At 37.0% G+C, this 18784-nt stretch overlaps 2 protein-coding genes across 6 annotated transcripts in view; one reads left to right on the plus strand and one right to left on the minus strand.

Annotated features, from left to right (window-relative positions):
- abcd4 (ATP-binding cassette, sub-family D (ALD), member 4) lies at positions 1 to 10972 on the plus strand. Of its 3 annotated transcripts, XM_031321629.2 has the most exons (21): positions 1 to 80; positions 339 to 379; positions 677 to 795; positions 1311 to 1438; positions 2510 to 2649; positions 2867 to 2983; positions 3540 to 3665; positions 4051 to 4101; positions 4345 to 4439; positions 4533 to 4654; positions 6035 to 6126; positions 6276 to 6365; positions 6559 to 6764; positions 7532 to 7623; positions 7770 to 7806; positions 8312 to 8361; positions 8494 to 8546; positions 8648 to 8724; positions 8941 to 9056; positions 9299 to 9800; positions 10477 to 10594. In XM_031321629.2, the coding sequence occupies exons 2-20, from the start codon at positions 339 to 341 to the stop codon at positions 9392 to 9394; spliced, it is 1848 nt and encodes a 615-aa protein (XP_031177489.1). In that variant the 5' UTR covers positions 1 to 80; the 3' UTR covers positions 9395 to 9800; positions 10477 to 10594. The 3 variants fall into 3 exon arrangements, with proteins under 3 accessions (XP_031177489.1, XP_031177490.1, XP_031177491.1); XM_031321630.2 differs by lacking the exons at positions 1 to 80; positions 10477 to 10594 and adding an exon at positions 10724 to 10972 and having other exon boundaries at positions 268 to 379; positions 9299 to 9509; XM_031321631.2 differs by lacking the exon at positions 1 to 80 and having other exon boundaries at positions 321 to 379; positions 1316 to 1438.
- LOC116065953 (acetyl-coenzyme A synthetase 2-like, mitochondrial) overlaps positions 10609 to 18784 on the minus strand; it is a 22881-nt gene continuing 14705 nt past the window's right edge. For all 3 annotated transcript variants that reach the window (XM_031321627.2, XM_031321628.2, XM_035995760.1), the window contains 6 exons: positions 13508 to 13620; positions 11889 to 12015; positions 11640 to 11767; positions 11171 to 11234; positions 10958 to 11079; positions 10609 to 10875 (listed from right to left, as the gene is read on the minus strand). In XM_031321627.2, coding sequence (XP_031177487.2) covers positions 10702 to 10875; positions 10958 to 11079; positions 11171 to 11234; positions 11640 to 11767; positions 11889 to 12015; positions 13508 to 13620 — 728 coding nt within the window. In that variant the 3' untranslated portion in view covers positions 10609 to 10701. The remainder of the gene's footprint in view (positions 10876 to 10957; positions 11080 to 11170; positions 11235 to 11639; positions 11768 to 11888; positions 12016 to 13507; positions 13621 to 18784) is intronic.

Below are 18784 nucleotides of genomic sequence, written 5' to 3' on the forward strand. Positions count from 1 at the left end.
TTACACCGGAAGTCCGGGGTTTTTCTTTTACCTACCAAAACATCCACCTTAGTGAGTGTATTGTGAAGTACTTAAGCAAGGTAATGGTCTGTGAGACGACGCTAAAGTAAGGCAACAGTTAAGCTAATTAATGCAGCCGTGATAAGTACGAAGGGGGAAGTTGTTTTGTAGAAATGTGTTTGTTATTCCCCGTTGTAAGTTAACCGTTTTTCTCTTTAGCTGCTTTAACGTTTGCTGTTGTTAACGTTAACATTAGTCTAAAGTTAGCTTGTCCGAAAAACGTAACGTTATGGGAAGTTTTATTTGGTAAAAATAATAGTCTCCTGCCGCCAGTACAGATGCCTCGTTTGGAAAAGTCAAATGGCAGAGGGACAAAAAGGTAAGCCTGACTCCAAGGTGTATTGTTATTGATTGCACACCTCAGACAGTAACGTCAGTTACAACAAACAAGTGGAAATACACCATAACGTACAACACTGTATTGGCAGTTCAGTTTAAATGTTTGTGCAAGAAGTAACGTTAGTGGTGTAAGGAACATTGCAAAGTAATGCAAGAATTTCATCATAACAAGAACCTCACAGTTCACGCATGTGGCCACAGGATATAAGAGATTCATATGTTGCAAATTTTTTTTTAAATTTAATTATTTTTTTATCTCGTGCTGTGCACACTTTAGACTAAAGCTAGACTGGAAGTTTGTTCAGAGGTTCTGCAGCATCCAGAAGGTCCTGTTCCCATCATGGACCAGTCAAAGTGCTCTGATGTTTGGGACGCTGCTTGCTGTCACTCTTACAGGTAACTGCAAGAGTCACAAAAGCTATTTGTGCAAGACGAGAAGGGCTAGAGCCAAATGGGGAAATAAATTGTCACAACCATATCCAGCTAGCTATTGAATGAGGTGATGATGATGCAAATTAAATGAAATGTCTCTTGCACGAAGCCTCATCAAGAGACACATTCACTCCCTGTTGGCAGGGTGCAAAATTAACTTTTATTGTCCACCAGTCAAATTGATAGTGAATGTTCAAATTTTACCAGCCAAACAATAGATTACAATTTGTTTTTTTGGCTGGTGAATGAAGCAAATCTTCCAGCCACTTGCATGTTTCACCAGCATTTGGCTGGTGGATGGTGCTAATGTTGTACCCTGCCTGTCGGACAATGCCTTTTGTGACATTGTAAAACTACATTTCAGATAATACTAGACGGCATACTCTGTTTCATTTTTTTCCTGCTGACCTTTAACTCATTGTTTTACGAGTCTCTCTTGTCCCAACAATGTGCTAACTCATCTTATTTTCTGCCATCAGAGCAGCTGATCATTTACCAAGTGGGTGTCCTCCCTAGCCACTTCTACAATGTGCTGGCAGACACAGATTACCCAGGCTTCAGGAGTCTGGTGGGCACAGCTATGGTGCTCATCTTGCTCAACTCCACAGTAAGTTCAAAAAAATGTGGGGGATGACACAAAATGACCTACATACTGATACTAGTAACCAAAATATCCCCAAAGTACCAAAAGAGTTCCCCCTCTATAGGTATTTTTGCTGGGCATTGGAATTTGGTCTTTTAACAGTTCTTAGTCTTCATGCATGTGCTTACTCAGCTGTACTACTCTCTTATCATTTTCCTTTATGCTCAGCACTGCTGATTGGTCTGCAGACCTAGGAGATTGATAAAAGTGTCAATACTTTTATATACTTATTTACAAAGGTTAATCAAACAGATTTCAGATTTTTTATGAATTAACTCCACATTATTGATAAAAAGCTTTATTTGTTATCAAGCCATCTTTTAGAAAAATCTTAATTTGCTGCATGTGCTTTTTCTGTTTGTATGTATATTGTTTGTTATGAGCAGGAACCTATTTCTAAATATATAAGCATAGGTTTATTTATTAGCCGGATATTACACAACAACTAGGAAGTTAACTTTGTTGTTGTGCAGAGCAGTGGCAAGGTAACAGTCTTACTACCATTATTTATTGTATGTGATTAGAGTACATTACTGTTATCATAATTGGGACAAATCCTATGTTCCCAACATTGTACATTATATGCCTAGTTAAATATTTTGATGTGGGCGGAGACTAAATAAAGAATCAGGTACATTGTTTCCTATATTTTATTGTATGACATGATGTATGATTTTGGATTGCTGTCATAATAGACAGTGTCAACTTTACAGGTCAAGTCAGGGTAGCCTGACATGTTCATTTTACAGCCTACACACACATGTGATACTTGGATTATGAACCTGGGAAATTGCAAACACTTTTACAATATTGAGTGCATTCTAAGAAAACTGATTTTCTTCATACAGTTTATGTTCCCACGTTACTTTTTAAATTAAACGGTGGTAGCAGGCCTCTTCCCAAATATGAGATATCATATGACATTAACTCTTGTTAGTGTAATAGAGATAGTCATACAGTTACCGTTTTTGTCTCTGTGTTACTTTACTCTTTTAATAAACACTTTATCTCTGTGTTCCTTTCTCCCTCTCCCAGTTGAAAAGTATCGACCAGTACATTTGCAATCAGATGTATGTAAGCTGGAGGAGGACGCTAACTGAGAGCCTTCATACGTCCTACTTCCAGGGCCGAGTCTATTACACTCTCAATGTACTCCGAGAGGATATAGACAACCCGTAAGCTTGAATGGTTTTCCTCTTTGTATATCTAATGCTTTTTTAAAGAATGTAGACATAAACTCAATTTCAATTCATCAACATTTATCAACAGATCTATCATTTGAATGTTTTTATGTAAAGATCACATGGCTATTAGAATATTAAACATCATCATAAAGAGACATCATTTAATTGGTTTGTTTTTTCTTTGTGTTCCTTTCTGTGTAACTTTCAGAGACCAGCGAATCAGTCAGGACGCAGAGAGGTTGTGTAAGCAGATGAGCACCATGGCTAGTCGTTTGATTGTATCACCGTTCACACTGGCTTACTACACCTACCACTGCTTTCATAGGTGAGTTTGCACTATAGAGTACTGCAGCAACTGTAATATATCACACTCTTTAACACATAATACCTGCCTACTGTGAAATTGAAGCATCATCGTTACTACAGCCACAAGCCAATATTTGTGCTTTAGAGAGGCACATTTCCATAAAAAAGACGAAGAGAAAAAATTAGTAAGTTGCCAAAAATAAAGACTTCCCTTTTTATATATCATTTTTATCCATTCCGTGTGCTCTTTGTCTGTGGTTTGGAAAGAGACCATAAAGTCCACCTGTTGTCAGTGACTTGTAAAAGCTCTAAAGGTCTACTGCAACTCTAAACTTATTTTAATGGAGCCTAAAAAATGTTGCACTCTAACTGCAGGGAAATGACACTATAACTTGTATTTCTTTGAGTATTATCTTTTGTATGCTTTGTGTTTAATTTGATTAAAGCTGATCCTGTTTTAATGTATTTTCCTTCTCATTGTCTTTGCTACATTGTTTTGAAGCCTTATGTAAAACACTCGGAATTGCTTTTGGCTTTTAAAAAGAGGATATTCGTAAAGTTGCCTTGCTTTGCAGCACTGGTTGGATCGGTCCTGTAAGTATCTTTGGCTACTTTGTTGTTGGGACCATTGCCAATAAAATCCTCATGGGGCCGATTGTGTCGACTCTGTTTGAGCAAGAAAAACTGGAGGGAGACTTCAGGTAAGTTCAGTATTAAGTAGGTTAGTATGTAAGTGTATCAAGTGACAAATAATATGTGTGGACAGACAAGCAGAACAGGATTGTCTTAAAAGTGTGTTCCCTGAACTTCAACAGGTATTTTGCCAGCTTTATTTAATGCAAATCCTTTCAGTGTTTGTTAAGAGGAAGCATCTGTGGACTTTGGCCCAGTGCCTTTTGCTTAGAAGGAAATAACACAGGATATGCGTCAGCTATGAGAGAGGAATTGTAATCTGTCCCAAGTTAAAACAATCACATTTTGTGCTGACCAGGGAACAGTTAAATTTAAAATATATAAAACATCTTAAATTGTGTTGCTTGAAAGTAAAAACATTTTTTTTCCAGTAATATGTATTTGTATCTTCAGATTCAAGCACATGCAGATCCGTGTCAATGCAGAGTCTGCAGCTTTTTACAGGTGAGGCACAAACATGATTTGTATACCAGGGTAAGCCTGTACGTTTTCATGAAATGGAAACAGATTTTCCAGAAAGTTTAGACAATCATGATTGTATAACTTGCATAGAAACTGTACTTTGTGTACTTTTCTGTGATTAAAAAAACTGTACCTGGCACTATCTGAATTGTTCTCACGCACCAAATCACAACGATCACGCAGTTAAAGCAGGTTTGAAAAATATGCTGCTGTCTGTGTTTTTAGAGCCGGTAAAGTGGAGCACATGAGGACCGACCGCAGACTGCAGGCTCTGTTACAAACTCAGAAGAGTCTAATAAACAAAGAGCTCTGGCTTTACAGTGAGAACACCCTACACACCCTCACTCACTGACTTATATCTTTCATTGATTGCTTTGATTAAACTTGTTAACCTCTGACCTCTCCTCTCTCAGTCGGGGTAAACACCTTTGACTACGTTGGAGGTTTCCTTAGCTACATTATAATTGCCATCCCCATCTTTACTGGTATCTATGATGGTCTCACTCCTGGTGAGCTCAGTGCACTCATCAGTAAGGTAAGCATGTGTTCTTTTCCTCTCCCTATTTCTCAGAATGTGTAGTTCTTAAAGCAACACTAAATAACTTTTCCCACTTCGGTCCCCCTACAGGTTGGAAGCGGAATTGTCCATTACATTACATTGTCCAGTTCATTCGAACTAAAGATCCGTTACCCGATCTGGCAAACTTGCATAATGTCATGTAATGGACATTTCCGCTTCCAACCTGTAGGGGGTCCGAAGCGGTAAAAGTTATTTAGTGTTGCTTTAAAGGAACACGCTGACTTATTGGGACTTTAGCTTATTCACTGTATCCCCCAGAGTTAGATAAGTCCATACATACCCTTCTCATCTCCGTGCGTGTTGTAACTCTGTCTGACGCCCCCACCGCTAGCCTAGTTTAGCACAGATCCTGGAGGTAACTGGCTCCAACTAGCCTACTGCTCCCAATAAGTGACAAAATAACACCCACATTTTCCTATTTACATGTTGTGATTTGTATAGTCACAGGGTGTACAAATAACTAGGTCACATGAGACACAGCCATCTCCTCACTTACTGGGAGCAGGAGGCTAGTTGGAGCCGGTTACCTCCAGGATCTGTGCTAGCGGTGGGGGCGTCAGACAGAGTTACAACACGCACGGAGATGAGAAGGGTATGTATGGTCTTATCTAACTCTGGAGGATATGGTGAATAAGCTAAAGTCCCAATAAGTCGGCGTGTTCCTTTTAAGAAATGCATCTTTCTTCACACACACGTACAAAAATATGAACCTTTAAAAATGTAGCCAGAAAGGGGAAAAAAAACAATCAATATGTCATCAATTGTGAATGTTGCTCCCATTCCCATTTTCTATCAACGTTATCAATCTTTATTTGTCCTCAGCAACACATAAACACATCATATAAATGCAATGTAGACATGAGTGAAAAAAGAGTACACTAGTTTAAACAATTCAAATTTTAAATAAAAATTGAAATAATAAAATATTTAAAATGAATTGCTCCTGTTACCATTTCCTCACAGAGTTTAGCTGAGAGACAGCAGAGGGTGTGAAAGGTTTGCCATTACAGAATATATGTAGCTGGCTGAATATGAATGTTTGGCTATTTAACCACTAGGTGGCAGCAAAAGCTTTCTCCTGATAAAACATTCATTCTGAGCTTGAATGCCGGTTGTAAGAAGTATTGCTGTGGCTTCAGAGCTGTCTCAACCACATGTAGCACATTTTAGTATTATCAGCCAGTATTTAATTCTTTAAAAAGATGTCTCTTTTCAATCCTGTCGGTCAATGTGCCTCGTTGTTCCTGCCTTTTTGTTCTGGGTTCAAACACTGTTATTTTAATAATCTTGTCTCTTATTTACTCTTTGGTTCTCCCTCTCCTTGTTCATATTCAGAATGCCTTTGTGTGCATCTACTTGATAAATGGCTTCACGCAGCTAATAGACCTGTCAACCACTCTGTCAGATGTGGCTGGATACACCCACAGGTATCACACTGCATACTTAAATTCACTTCCTGGAAGACAGATGATGACAGCAGTGTTTGTGCATGCCATCCACTTTTCTATCACTGTGTGTGTGTGGGTGTGGGTGTGTGTCTGGGTGTGTGGGTGTGTGTCTGGGTGTGTGTGGTCAGGATTGGGGAGCTGAGGGAGGTGATGGATGACATCCTACGTAAGCAGTGTGACTATGACCCGGCATCAGGGGAAAGCTATGACTTTGACAGGTTTGTTTGAGCACTTTTATATTAATCTACATAAATATGTTGCAACAAAGTGCAGTTAAAGATGTAAATATGTTAAGAGAGTGCACATATTGCTAAAATCAGATCAGATTAAAAAACAAGACAAATACAGAGCAAAAGAAGATGACAAATATGAAGTGCTTGTAGCTTGTGCTGTGCTTGTTTCTCCACACAGTGACTTCAACGTCCACGCAGGCCCTGTGGACACTGCCTTCATCCTGGACCATCTTTCATACAAATCTCCTTACTCAGATGAGCTGCTGGTGGAGGATTTGAGTCTGAAAATCAGCCAGGGAACACATCTACTGGTGGTGGGGAACACAGGCACCGGCAAGACGTCACTACTGAGGGTCCTCAACCGACTCTGGGAGGCACACAGCGGTGAGAGAGCAATGAGACTGTTATGGCAGGAAGGGCTTAATAAAAGGGTGTGGGGGCTCTTGAGTGCTGACCAGTTAAGGTTGGAATAATAATCCCTGACTGGAATAGTTGTATGTATTTAGAAATATGATTTGAGGAAGATTTTCAAGAGCTGGACACAAGACACATACCAATAATTGACAAATGTATAAATTATTATTATAGTTTTGTTACTTGAAGCTTATGAGAAGAAATTGTTTATACATATTCTATAGTTAAAAGTATTTGGAGACCCTCAGTGTTGTTGGCACTTTACACTTTATATTATATGTACTATAGCATATTTTTACTTTGAAGTACACAATATGTGGTCATGTTCTCTTCCCTGTTTTGATTAGTTAAATACAAATGTGTATCACAGCCTATACCTTAAAACAGTAAATGACTCAGGAATATGTCTGAAAATAGCCCCTGGACATAATGGCCCCAGATTTGAGGCATATTATAGAGCATAGGGATACAAAACTCCTAATGCAAGTTTTGTTTCTAGAGATCCTGGATCTGTGTTTATGGCGAGATAAGAGGAGAGAAATCTATATGTGATCTAGTTTGTTTTCTGTACAGCTTAGGAGACGGGCAGAGGGAAGCACCGCTTTTGTTTTGTTATTCATACTGTATTATTATTATTATTTTTTTTTTTTTTTACAATAAAAATATTAGATATCCACCCACATTAGTAGCTTTTTGACATTGTCTGTCTCTGTCCATTTTGTATTTCTTTTCCTCAGGTTTTGTCCAGATGACCACATGTTTCGGGCCCAGAGGAACCCTCTTTCTGCCACAGAAACCTTACCTGACTGATGGCACACTGCGTGAACAGGTCGCTCTCTCTTCTGTTTTTTTTTTCTTTAAGGGTTGTTTCTCTATGGAACCTGTAACTTGTCAAAATAATACATATATGTGTATAGATCCAATGGTTGTTGCAAGTTTACCAATAGAATTAACTGGAACTCTCTTCCCCAACAGGTGATCTACCCACTGAAGGATATTTACCCTGCATCAGGTATCAGATGTCACTCTGGCTAAACTGTATATTAAACTGTTTAACGGTGCAGCACTCAAAGACTATAGATGTTAATTAATTTAATCACAGTTGGTTGTTGTAGCAAAAAAAACCTAATTGAATATTAAAGTCATACTATGTAACTTTTCCCTCTTCGGTCCCTCTACAGGTTGTCTCATTACAACCTGTAGGGGGACCGAAGAGGGAAAAGTTACATAGTATGCCTTTAAATGAAAGCACATAAGTGCATATGTTTAATACACTAAAAGCCAATGTTTCCTGACAGCAATATGTTGTTTGATTAAAGCAGCTCATTAGGAATACATTAATACAGTAGATCAGTGTAAGATGGTGAATGTGTGTAGGTGCAATATGTATATTTATATCAATCTAAACTTGGCTCTTGGTTTTCCCTTGTAACTTTGTGTTGATGCTGCTGCCTGCATTGACTTACAATAATTAGTCATCTGTGTTAGTGATATTCACGTGAGCGTGCTTTCTTCAGGGTCAGTGGATGATGACAGAATTATACAATTCCTGGAACTAGCAGGAGTGGTGAGTTTATCCTACAGTATATTCCTTTAAACTAAAATCTTCAGTTATCCTAAATTGTTTATTCACCTTGAATATTTCACCAGTTCATTTTTGAATATACACTCATCCTGAATCAAACTATCTGTGCTCCAGTCCAGTCTCCTAAAGCGGACAGGTGGGCTGGATGAAAAGGTGGACTGGAGCTGGTAAGACAAAATACAAGAGGAAAAACCAATGACACGTGTGTCCAAACTTCTTAAAATGTGCCACAAAATGATGCAGACTCTGAACTAGTTTTTCTTTGCAGGTATGATGTTCTGTCTCCAGGTGAAATGCAGCGTCTCTGCTTTGCACGACTCTTCTACCTGCAGCCCAAATATGCAGGTATGTTCTGGATTTCTGTAATCTATTCATGGAAGCATCTAAGAAATCAAAACTTTTAGTGATTCTGACAGCTTCAGAGGAGCTAACCTCACCTACTGTCTTTGATGCAACACCAAATTTAGGGTTTTAAATGTAAAACATTTGCATGTTTTCATCCTGTCATCTGTGTTAGAGGTGACCGTGACTGGAGCTTTCTCAAACATTTCTTTGTTGCAGTGTTGGATGAGGCCACCAGTGCTCTGACGGAGGAGGCAGAAGCACAGCTGTACAGAACCTGTAAACAGCTCGGCATGACTTTGGTCAGTCTGGGACACCGCAGCAGCCTGGAGAAGGTAGACTGAACACACGTGTATCCTGACCGCTATATACCCAATCCTGCTAAATGCTAGGAAAATTAATAATCAATTATATCCAACATTACTCCATCCTCAAAGTTAAGCTGGTGCTTTTTTGTCAGTCCATGATTATTTGGTTTCAATATGTCAATTTTCTTACATTTTAGCACTTGCCTCCGCTTACTTTGTTCTCAAATTTGTCTAAATCTAGGATATTAACTCGTCTTTTTATTTCTCAGTACCATGACGTCCAGTTGAAACTGTGTGGAGGAGGCCTGTGGGAGTTGACCAAGTTAAAAGGAGGAAGTGGGAGTCTCAGAGAAGAAGCCACATGACTGGAGAGTCATCTCTTTGAAATCCTGGACATGCATGATGCATCAGTGTGGGAGACAGGGATAGAAAACACTTCTGAATTTCTGAGTTAGTAACACTCAAGTGCTCTTCAACAAGGTACTTTAAAACCCAGAACATCTGTACTCATCCAGTTTGTATGTATTCATGGACATTGAGGCAGAGCTCAGCTAAAATGTTCTGGACCCAAAGACTTTGCCAAAGGAACTGTTTGGCTCTGTAACTGTAAATTCATCTATCATGACAACAAATCAGGAGAGGAAAAAAAAGACACTCTAGACTCAGTAAGTCTTAAGTGCCTTTACATTTGTTTATTGTATTGTGTTTACAATCATTACATTGGGAATATTGGTTCCAATTTTGTAATAAATGCAATGTTCTCAGCTCTTTGTAACTAGTGCTGTCAAACCATTAAAATATTTAATCGCGATTAATCACATTAATGTCAGTTAACTCGCAATTAATCGCACATTTTTATCTATTCTAAATGTCCCTAGATTTCTTTTTGTCCAATTTTTTTTTTTCTCATTTTAATGCTCTTATCAACATGGAAAAGTGGATCGCCTTGCTTTGTGCTTTTGTCGCCTGGCTTTGACGAGGGGGCGGAGAATTCGCATCAGCTGTGTGCTTGGCCATCAAGTGGTATTTCAGACTGGACGTGCTGCGATGATAGCTCAGTTCACAATGACAAAACACACAGATCACTCTGGTCTTGTCAATGGAACCATTTGGCAACTTTTTAAAAGTAAACTTTCCATTCAGAATCTTATTGGCATCCATTTCTGCGTCTCGCGCTCGCCATCCACTCAAAACGTAACGTTAGCCTACTACTCTTTGGCCGGCTCGCAAGCCCAAACAAGTGTGTGCGGCGTGCCTGTTGTTTTGTTTCCGGTCTAGCTAGATCCGGTGTGGTGTTGTAGTTTTTCTAACGTTACTAGTTGCAACAGCATGTGAAAAAAACTACAAAGTTTGCTAGGCCAAAAAGAACGTTAATCTCGCCATAAAAAAATGTACGCCGTTAAAATGGGTTTGCGTTAACGCCATTAATAACGCGTTTAAATGACAGCACTATTTGTAACACCTATTAAGAGCATAGTACATCTGTGGTTCATACATAGTTTTAAAGAGTTGTTTACCTTATTTCATAAAAATGTCATATGTACAATAAAGACAAAGAATATTTGGCTTTAAAATCAAGTTTGATGGCACACGTCTGGTTAAGTGAAATGGAGTGTAACGTGCAAGCATCACTTTCATATTCCTTTTTCAGATGTTTTCAGAAAACACATGATCATGGTTGTTGTTTACTACAGAGCTCACGGTGGCCTTGGATGATCTCTTCAACTGCTGCAGGGTCATCCAGCGTGCTGAGGTCACCCAACCCGTTCAAGTCTTGCTCCACCACTTTCCGCAGCACCCGGCGCATTATCTTACCTGAGCGGGTCTTCGGCAGCCGATGGACAAACTGTGAGAATGACATAATGTGACTAAGTAAAATTTAGTCTTAAATGTCTCTTTGCAATTTAAAGTCAGTGAGACAGAATTACCTGGATGAAGTCTGGACAGGCGTACTTGGCGATCTTTTTAGATACCATGTTGTTTAGCTGCCGAGACAGTTCCTCCTCTTGAGCGTTCACACCCTTTTTTAGCACCACAAAGGCATACACACCTGAGGACACAGAGGAGTCTTTACTATGATGGACATTCTTAGCGGGAAACATTTTTTGACTCTTAACACTGGAAAAAGGTTTCTTGCTAACCTTGTCCTTTGATGTTATGTGGGTATCCTATGATAGCAGACTCAGCCACTGCAGAGTATTGATTCTGTTATGGAAATCACATTCAGGATCATCTGAAATATGTAACTGCTAAAAACCATAAATGTCTCTTTGGTTAAACACTGGAGAAAGTACCTGAATTGGCACTTTTAATGAAACTGAAAATATTTTAACCCTGCTCAAAGATGTCAACTTTTGTTCTTCTATTTTTTCAGCCATGCTAAAAACATGGTTTTAGGGATGCCAATGTTGGTCAAGAATAAAATATCTTAATTAATACTGGATAGATTGCCATGAAAACCAATGCAGACATTCATAGCATTAGCATGCTAATAAGCTAAAGTTAGTATGATCTTCTAGACAAACATTAGTATGTTACCATTATACAAATGTATATGAATGGAATGTTCAAAGACATTAAAATAACTTGTTAATCATGGATTGACCTTACCACCACATCCTCTATCTCTGCCGTCCCAATCCTGTGACCGCATACGTTGATGACATCATCAAGGCGCCCAGTGATCTGGTAATACCCCTCCTTAGAGCGATAGGCACCATCGCCAGTAAAGAAGTAACCTATTGGCACAGAGAGAGAGATGTTGAGACTATGTTTTTGTTTTCACCAAAAAAAACCTAAGGAATTGAGAAACACTATAAAAATAGAGACAGTTTTTATCTTCAACCCATCGTACTGTACCAGGATAAGGCTGACAGTAGGTCTCAGTAAATCTCTGGTGGTCGTTATGAATGGTTCGGGCCATACCAGGCCAAGGCTGAGCTATACACAGAGCTCCAGATGTGTCGTTGGAAGTCAGCACTTTTCCCTGAAAATAAAAAAAACAACAACTGATAAATGTAAACGCAAGAACAAAATGGCTGAGTAATAAGTCATAAGACAAGCCCATTGTGCATGTCATTTCCAGCATTAAAGTGACTATATGTAACTTTTTGATGTTTCTGAAGCTCTGTAATTTACAATGGTCTTAAATTACCTGTAACAGCAAACAAGACTAACAGTGAAAAGAACGCTATTTTTATATAGTTTTTAGTCACAGAATGATTTGCGGCAGGTAGTTGGCGCTACAGTAACACATTCTGGTGGGTCACAGATTTCTTTGTAACACTGGAAAAGCCTGTGTTGACGTATCCAGCCAGCTTAGCCACCTAAAAGGACTCAGGAGATTTCTTTATATAGGCCTTTGTATTTTAATGTTATTTTAGAAGTTATCTGTTGTAGTTATGGCTAATACTGGGGCTGGACCATCACAGAAAAGAAGGAAATTAAACAAAGAACAACTAAAAGGGAAAGTGAAAGACAACGGACGATAATGCGAGTCAACTTCGGTCGGCTTTTAACAGATGGAGACGATTATGGGATTGCAAATGATTCAAAACCCACCCTGAATTGGCCCTCAGGTATGTAATATGTCTATTTAATTCATGAAATAACTTTACAATGCGCAATGTGTTTGTACGTCAGTAACCTACATTAAATTACGTCCCCTTTCCATTTAGCGTGAACGTTTCTATTCCTTTTGGTCCGTGTTTGCGTTGGCCTACCATTTTCTTTTCAAATACGCTATATTAATCTAAGTTATTATGTTGGTTGCTACAACAAACTCTTAATGCTGTGGCTTGTGAGACAGTGACAGTGATACCCGGTTTAGCTCACGATACATCCAAAGTAGGCTACCGTATGCAACACTTAAAATGCAAGGCTGCATCTGTAACGTATTCTCTTATTGTAAATGAATGATTTTCTGTCTGAACAAAACATTCATAGCGACTATATGACCTCCCCTTAACGCTAACTCGGTAATACAGCACCGTAAAGAAAGACCTTTATGACAGCAGGTGTGGTAAAAACACTACCACTTTTGTAAAAAGCGGCCGCTAGAATCAACACAAACTGAAAGTTGCATATAGCCACTGTAAATGGTCAGTGAGACCGGTGATTAATCTAACAAGTACAAGACAAACAAAATGTACTGAATATTGCTCAAAACAATCGCGGAAAACAAGCCAATTAGAGGAGAGGAGAGAGATGAGCTCAAAGACACCACTCCAACTGTCTGCACAATCTGGATTTCAAAAGCAACTGCAAAAGCCACAAAGTAGTACGACAGATTTTTAATGGGGAGTTTGGCACGCACACTGGGTGTAAAGGGTGGGAGCAGGGTGGGTATCAAAAGTGACACAGCTGGTGACTTATTATATTATATTTTATAATCCTAATCTGACCCTCACTCTGGCCTGTTCCCAGCCATCCAACATTTTCAGGGACGACACGCACACACACACACACACACAAAATACCTCAGTGTCCATGAGCACGGGCTCAATGCCAAAGAAAGGTCTCATAGCCATTCCTGGGACAATCTCTGCGTCTGGTTCTGATGGCCTTGGGGTGATGCAGATGCCACCTGTCTCTGAGAACACAGAGCCAAACAAGGCAGATTATAAATCTGCTGTTATTCTATTTACAAAATAAATAGAATTTAAAAAAACAAACAAAAAACACTTCTGACTTCCCTACTCTGTCTGTGGCCTTGAGCCTATTGGTTCCTCCTGAAGATGTACATCTTAAATAAAAAAAATAAAAAACATGTCAGAAGAATTGGTATATCAGGAATACGGATTGAGAGTTACCTGAGTGGAAATACAAAACTGCAAATCACTATTTTTTAAAAGCAATGAAGATGCGTCTAAGCAAAGACTAAAAAGTAAAATGAAAGGGACAGGAGAAAAATATAAATGACAGAGCCAGCTAACAGTTTGTAAATCTAGCATAAGCCCTTCTCATTGCTACAGATGTAGATTACATACATACTAACTAAATTAAATTAGGTTTGCATGGACCTCAGGGACCCTGGTAATCCGCTTGTTGGTGTTGGTGGCAACAGTGGCGGAAACAGCAGAAGGCAACAGTTATAAAGTAGGACACAACAGATGATCCCACAATAGCATTAGCAACTGAAATCTTGTTCAAATCAACCGTTTACTGCCATACTATACTATGACTGACTTTATGGCAAACTATACTATGACGTTTTATGACTTTGTATGACATAATACACTGACTTTTTTCAACATACTTTTACAATGACTTATGAATTTTTTTGACAAACTATACTATGACTTTTTTTAACCTTTTTTTCCCCATACTATACGTACCGCACTATGACTTTTTTCAACATACTATACTATGACATTTTTCAACATGCTATACTATGACTTTTTCAACATACTGTACTATGACTTTTTATAACAATTTTCGACATACTACTGTATACTGACTTTTTTCGAAATACTATAGTATGACTGTGATTTTTTTCGACATACTATACTATGACTTTTTGGGATATTTTTCCACATACTATACTATGACTTTTTGACATACTATGACTTTTTTCCACTTTTTTCAACATACTATACTATGACTTTTTTCCACACGACTTTTTTCGACATACTATGACTTTTTTTCGACATACTATATTTTGACTTTTTTTGACATACTATACTATGACTTTTTTCCACATGCTATACTATGACTTTTTCAAATTTTTCCACATACTTACTATGCTTTTTTTCAACATACTATACTATTACTTTTTTCAACATACTGTACTATGATTTATTTTCCACTTTTTTGTCATGCTATGACTGACTTTTTTCGACATACTGACTTTTTTCGACATACTATACTAGGACTTTTTCCACACACTATACTATGACATTTTTCGACATACTATACCGACTTTTCCACTTTTTTTCGACATACTATACTATGACTTTTTTTCTCTTTTTTCCACATACTATACTATGACTTTTTTCCACATACTATACTATGACTTTTTTCGACATGCTATACTATGACTTTTGACATAGTATACTATGACTTTTTTCGACATACGACTTTTTTTCTCTTTTTTCGACATACTATATTTTGACTTTTTTCCCAAATTTTTCGACATGCTATATTACGACTTTTTTTCGACATACTATACCGACTTTTCCACTTTTTTTCGACATACTATACTATGACTTTTTTTCTCTTTTTTCCACATACTATACTATGACTTTTTTCCACATGCTATACTATGACTTTTTTCCACACACTATGACTTTTTTCGACATACTATGACTTTTTTTTGACATACTATACTATGACTTTTTTCCACATACTATACTGTGACTTTTTTCGACATACTATACTGTGACTTTTTTCCACATACTATACTGTGACTTTTTTCCACATACTATACTGTGACTTTTTTCCACATACTATACTATGACTTTTTCAAATTTTTCCACATACTTACTATGCTTTTTTTCCACATGCTATACTACGACTTTTTTTCCACATACTATACTATTACTTTTTTCAACATACTGTACTATGATTTATTTTCCACTTTTGACATGCTATGACTGACTTTTTTCGACATACTGACTTTTTTCGACATACTATACCGACTTTTCCACTTTTTTTCGACATACTATACTGACTTTTTTTCTCTTTTTTCAAGATACTATACTATGACTTTTTTCCACATACTATACTATGACTTTTTTCGACATACTATGACTTTTTTCGACATGCTATACTATGACTTTTGACATAGTATACTATGACTTTTTTCGACATACGACTTTTTTTCTCTTTTTTCGACATACTATACTTTGACTTTTTTCGACACACTATGACTTTTTTCGACATACTGACTTTTTTTCGACATACTATACTGTGACTTTTTTCCACATGCTATACTATGACTTTTTCAATTTTTTCCACATACTATGCTTTTTTTCAACATACTATACTATGACTTCTTTCCACATACTATACTGTGACTTTTTTCGACATACTATACTGTGACTTTTTTCCACATACTATACTGTGACTTTTTTCCACATACTATACTATGACTTTTTTCGACATACTATACTGTGACTTTTTTCCACATACTATACTATGACTTTTTTCAACATACTATACTATGACTTTTTTCAACATACTATACTATGACTTTTTTCAACATACTATACTATGACTTTTTTCAACATACTATACTGTGACTTTTTTCCACATGCTATACTATTACTTTTTTCAACATACTGTACTATGATTTATTTTCCACTTTTTTGACATGCTATACTATGACTGACTTTTTTCGACATATTATAACTTTTTTCGACATACTATACAGACTTTTTTTTCGACATACTATACCAGGGGTGGCGAACCTGTGGCTCTTGAGCCGTATGCGGCTCTTTGCCTGCTCCTGTGAGGCTCTTACTGTGTGGCTGGGGGCTGTGTCATTGGTTGATTGTTGTTTTTAACTTTTATGAAACATACAGTATTTCAGATAAGTAAAAAAAAAAAAAAAAACACATTTGAATGCATCTGCCAATACTGCCAATACATTTGCCAATAATTTTAAAATGAAAAATAATGCAGCAGAGTTTTGAGGACAGATTCTGCAACCTGAGGAAAAACAGCGGCCACAGATCACCTTCCTCGTTAACCCTTTCACTGCTGAATCCGATTGTTTGAAAGCCCCTTTAGTGACAAATGAGTGAGAGAGTTCCTTCAAGTGGCCACAACCGAGTTCAAGCAAGACCTGAAAAGGATTGTGGATAACAAAGACTGTCAGGTTTCCCACGGAGTCAATCTAAGTGAGAAAAAAAACTATGAAAACTGCTATGTATTATGACTGTCATTAGATCTGGAAGACACTGTTGCTGTTGTAGTGTGGACGTGCATGTGTTGTGTGGCTTTTTGCTATGGTGCGTTTTTTTTTGTGGCTCTTTATACCTAACTGGTTGGCCACCCCTGTACTATACTGACTTTTTTTCCACTTTTTTCTACATATTATACTATGACTTTTTTCCACATACTATATTTTGACTTTTTTTCGACATACTATACTGACTTTTTTTTCCACTTTTTTCGACATACTATACTGACTTTTTTCAACACACTTTATATACTATGATTTGTTTGACTTTTATCGACATACTATACTATGACAATTTCATGCCTTGTCACAACATACTATACTATGATTTTTTTAAAGACTTTTCGACATACTATACTGTCTTTTTTCAACATACTGTATTATGACTTTATGATCTTTTACGACATCCTTTACTGACTTTTGTCTTTTTTCAACATACTATGCTATGACTTTTTATCACATACTATACTATTACTTTTTTATCACTTTTCAACATACTATGACTATGCTTTTTTTCGACATACTATACTATGACTTCTTTCTGACTTTTTTCGACATACTATACTATGACTTCTTTCTGACTTTTTTCGACATCCTATACTGACTGTGATTTTTTTCGACATGCTATACTATGACTTTTTTTCAAATTTTTTTCGACATACTATACGATGACTTTTTTCGACATACTATGACTTTTTTCCACATGCTATACTATGACTTTTTTCGACATACTATACTGACTTTTTTTCCACTTTTTTCGACATACTATACTATGACTTTTTTCCCACTTTTTTCCACATACTTTACTATGACTTTTTTCACATGCTATACTATGACTTTTTTCGACATACTATACTGACTTTTTTCGACATACTATACTATGACTTTTTTTCCACTTTTTTCGACATACTATACTATGACTTTTTTTCCACATGCTATACTATGACTTTTTTCGACATATTATACTGACTTTTTTCCACTTTTTTCGACATACTATACTATGCCTTTTTTCGACATACTATACTATGACTTTTTCCCACATGCTATACTATGACTTTTTTCGACATACTATATTTTGACTTTTTTTCCACTTTTTTCGACATACTATACAATGACTTTTTTCGACATACTATACTATGACTTTTTTCCACATGCTATACTATGACTTTTTTTCAAATTTTTCGACATACTTTACTATGCTTTTTTTCGACATACTATATTTTGACTTTTTTTCCACTTTTTTCGACATATTATACTGACTTTTTTTCCACTTTTTTCGACATACTATACTATGACTTTTTCCCACATGCTATACTATGACTTTTTTCGACATACTATATTTTGACTTTTTTTCGACATACTATACAATGACTTTTTTTCACATGCTATACTATGACTTTTTTCGACATATTATACTGACTTTTTTCCACTTTTTTTGACATACTATACTATGACTTTTTTCCACATGCTATACTGTGACTTTTTTCGACATATTATACTGACTTTTTTCCACTTTTTTCGACCTACTATACTATGACTTTTTTCCACATGCTATACTATGACTTTTTTCGACATACTACACTGACTTTTTTTCCACTTTTTTCGACATACTATACTATGACTTTTTTTCCACATGCTATACTATGACTTTTTTCGACATATTATACTGACTTTTTTCCACTTTTTTCGACATACTATACTATGACTTTTTCCACATGCTATACTATGACTTTTTTCGACATATTATACTGACTTTTTTCGACATACTATACTATGACTTTTTTCCACATGCTATACTATGACTTTTTTCGACATACTATACTGACTTCTTTTCCACTTTTTTCGACATCCT

The sequence above is a fragment of the Sander lucioperca genome, chromosome 19 (genome assembly GCF_008315115.2).
Source record: "Sander lucioperca isolate FBNREF2018 chromosome 19, SLUC_FBN_1.2, whole genome shotgun sequence".
Lineage (NCBI taxonomy): Eukaryota > Metazoa > Chordata > Actinopteri > Perciformes > Percidae > Sander > Sander lucioperca.

Coding starts and splice junctions, on each gene's coding strand:
- abcd4 (XM_031321629.2), top strand. CDS start 339: ATGCCTCGTTTGGAAAAGTCAAATGGCAGAGGGACAAAAAG. Junction 6,366..6,558: donor GAAAGCTATGACTTTGACAG/GTTTGTTTGAGC, acceptor TTCTCCACACAG/TGACTTCAACGTCCACGCAG. Junction 8,362..8,493: donor TCCTGGAACTAGCAGGAGTG/GTGAGTTTATCC, acceptor TCTGTGCTCCAG/TCCAGTCTCCTAAAGCGGAC.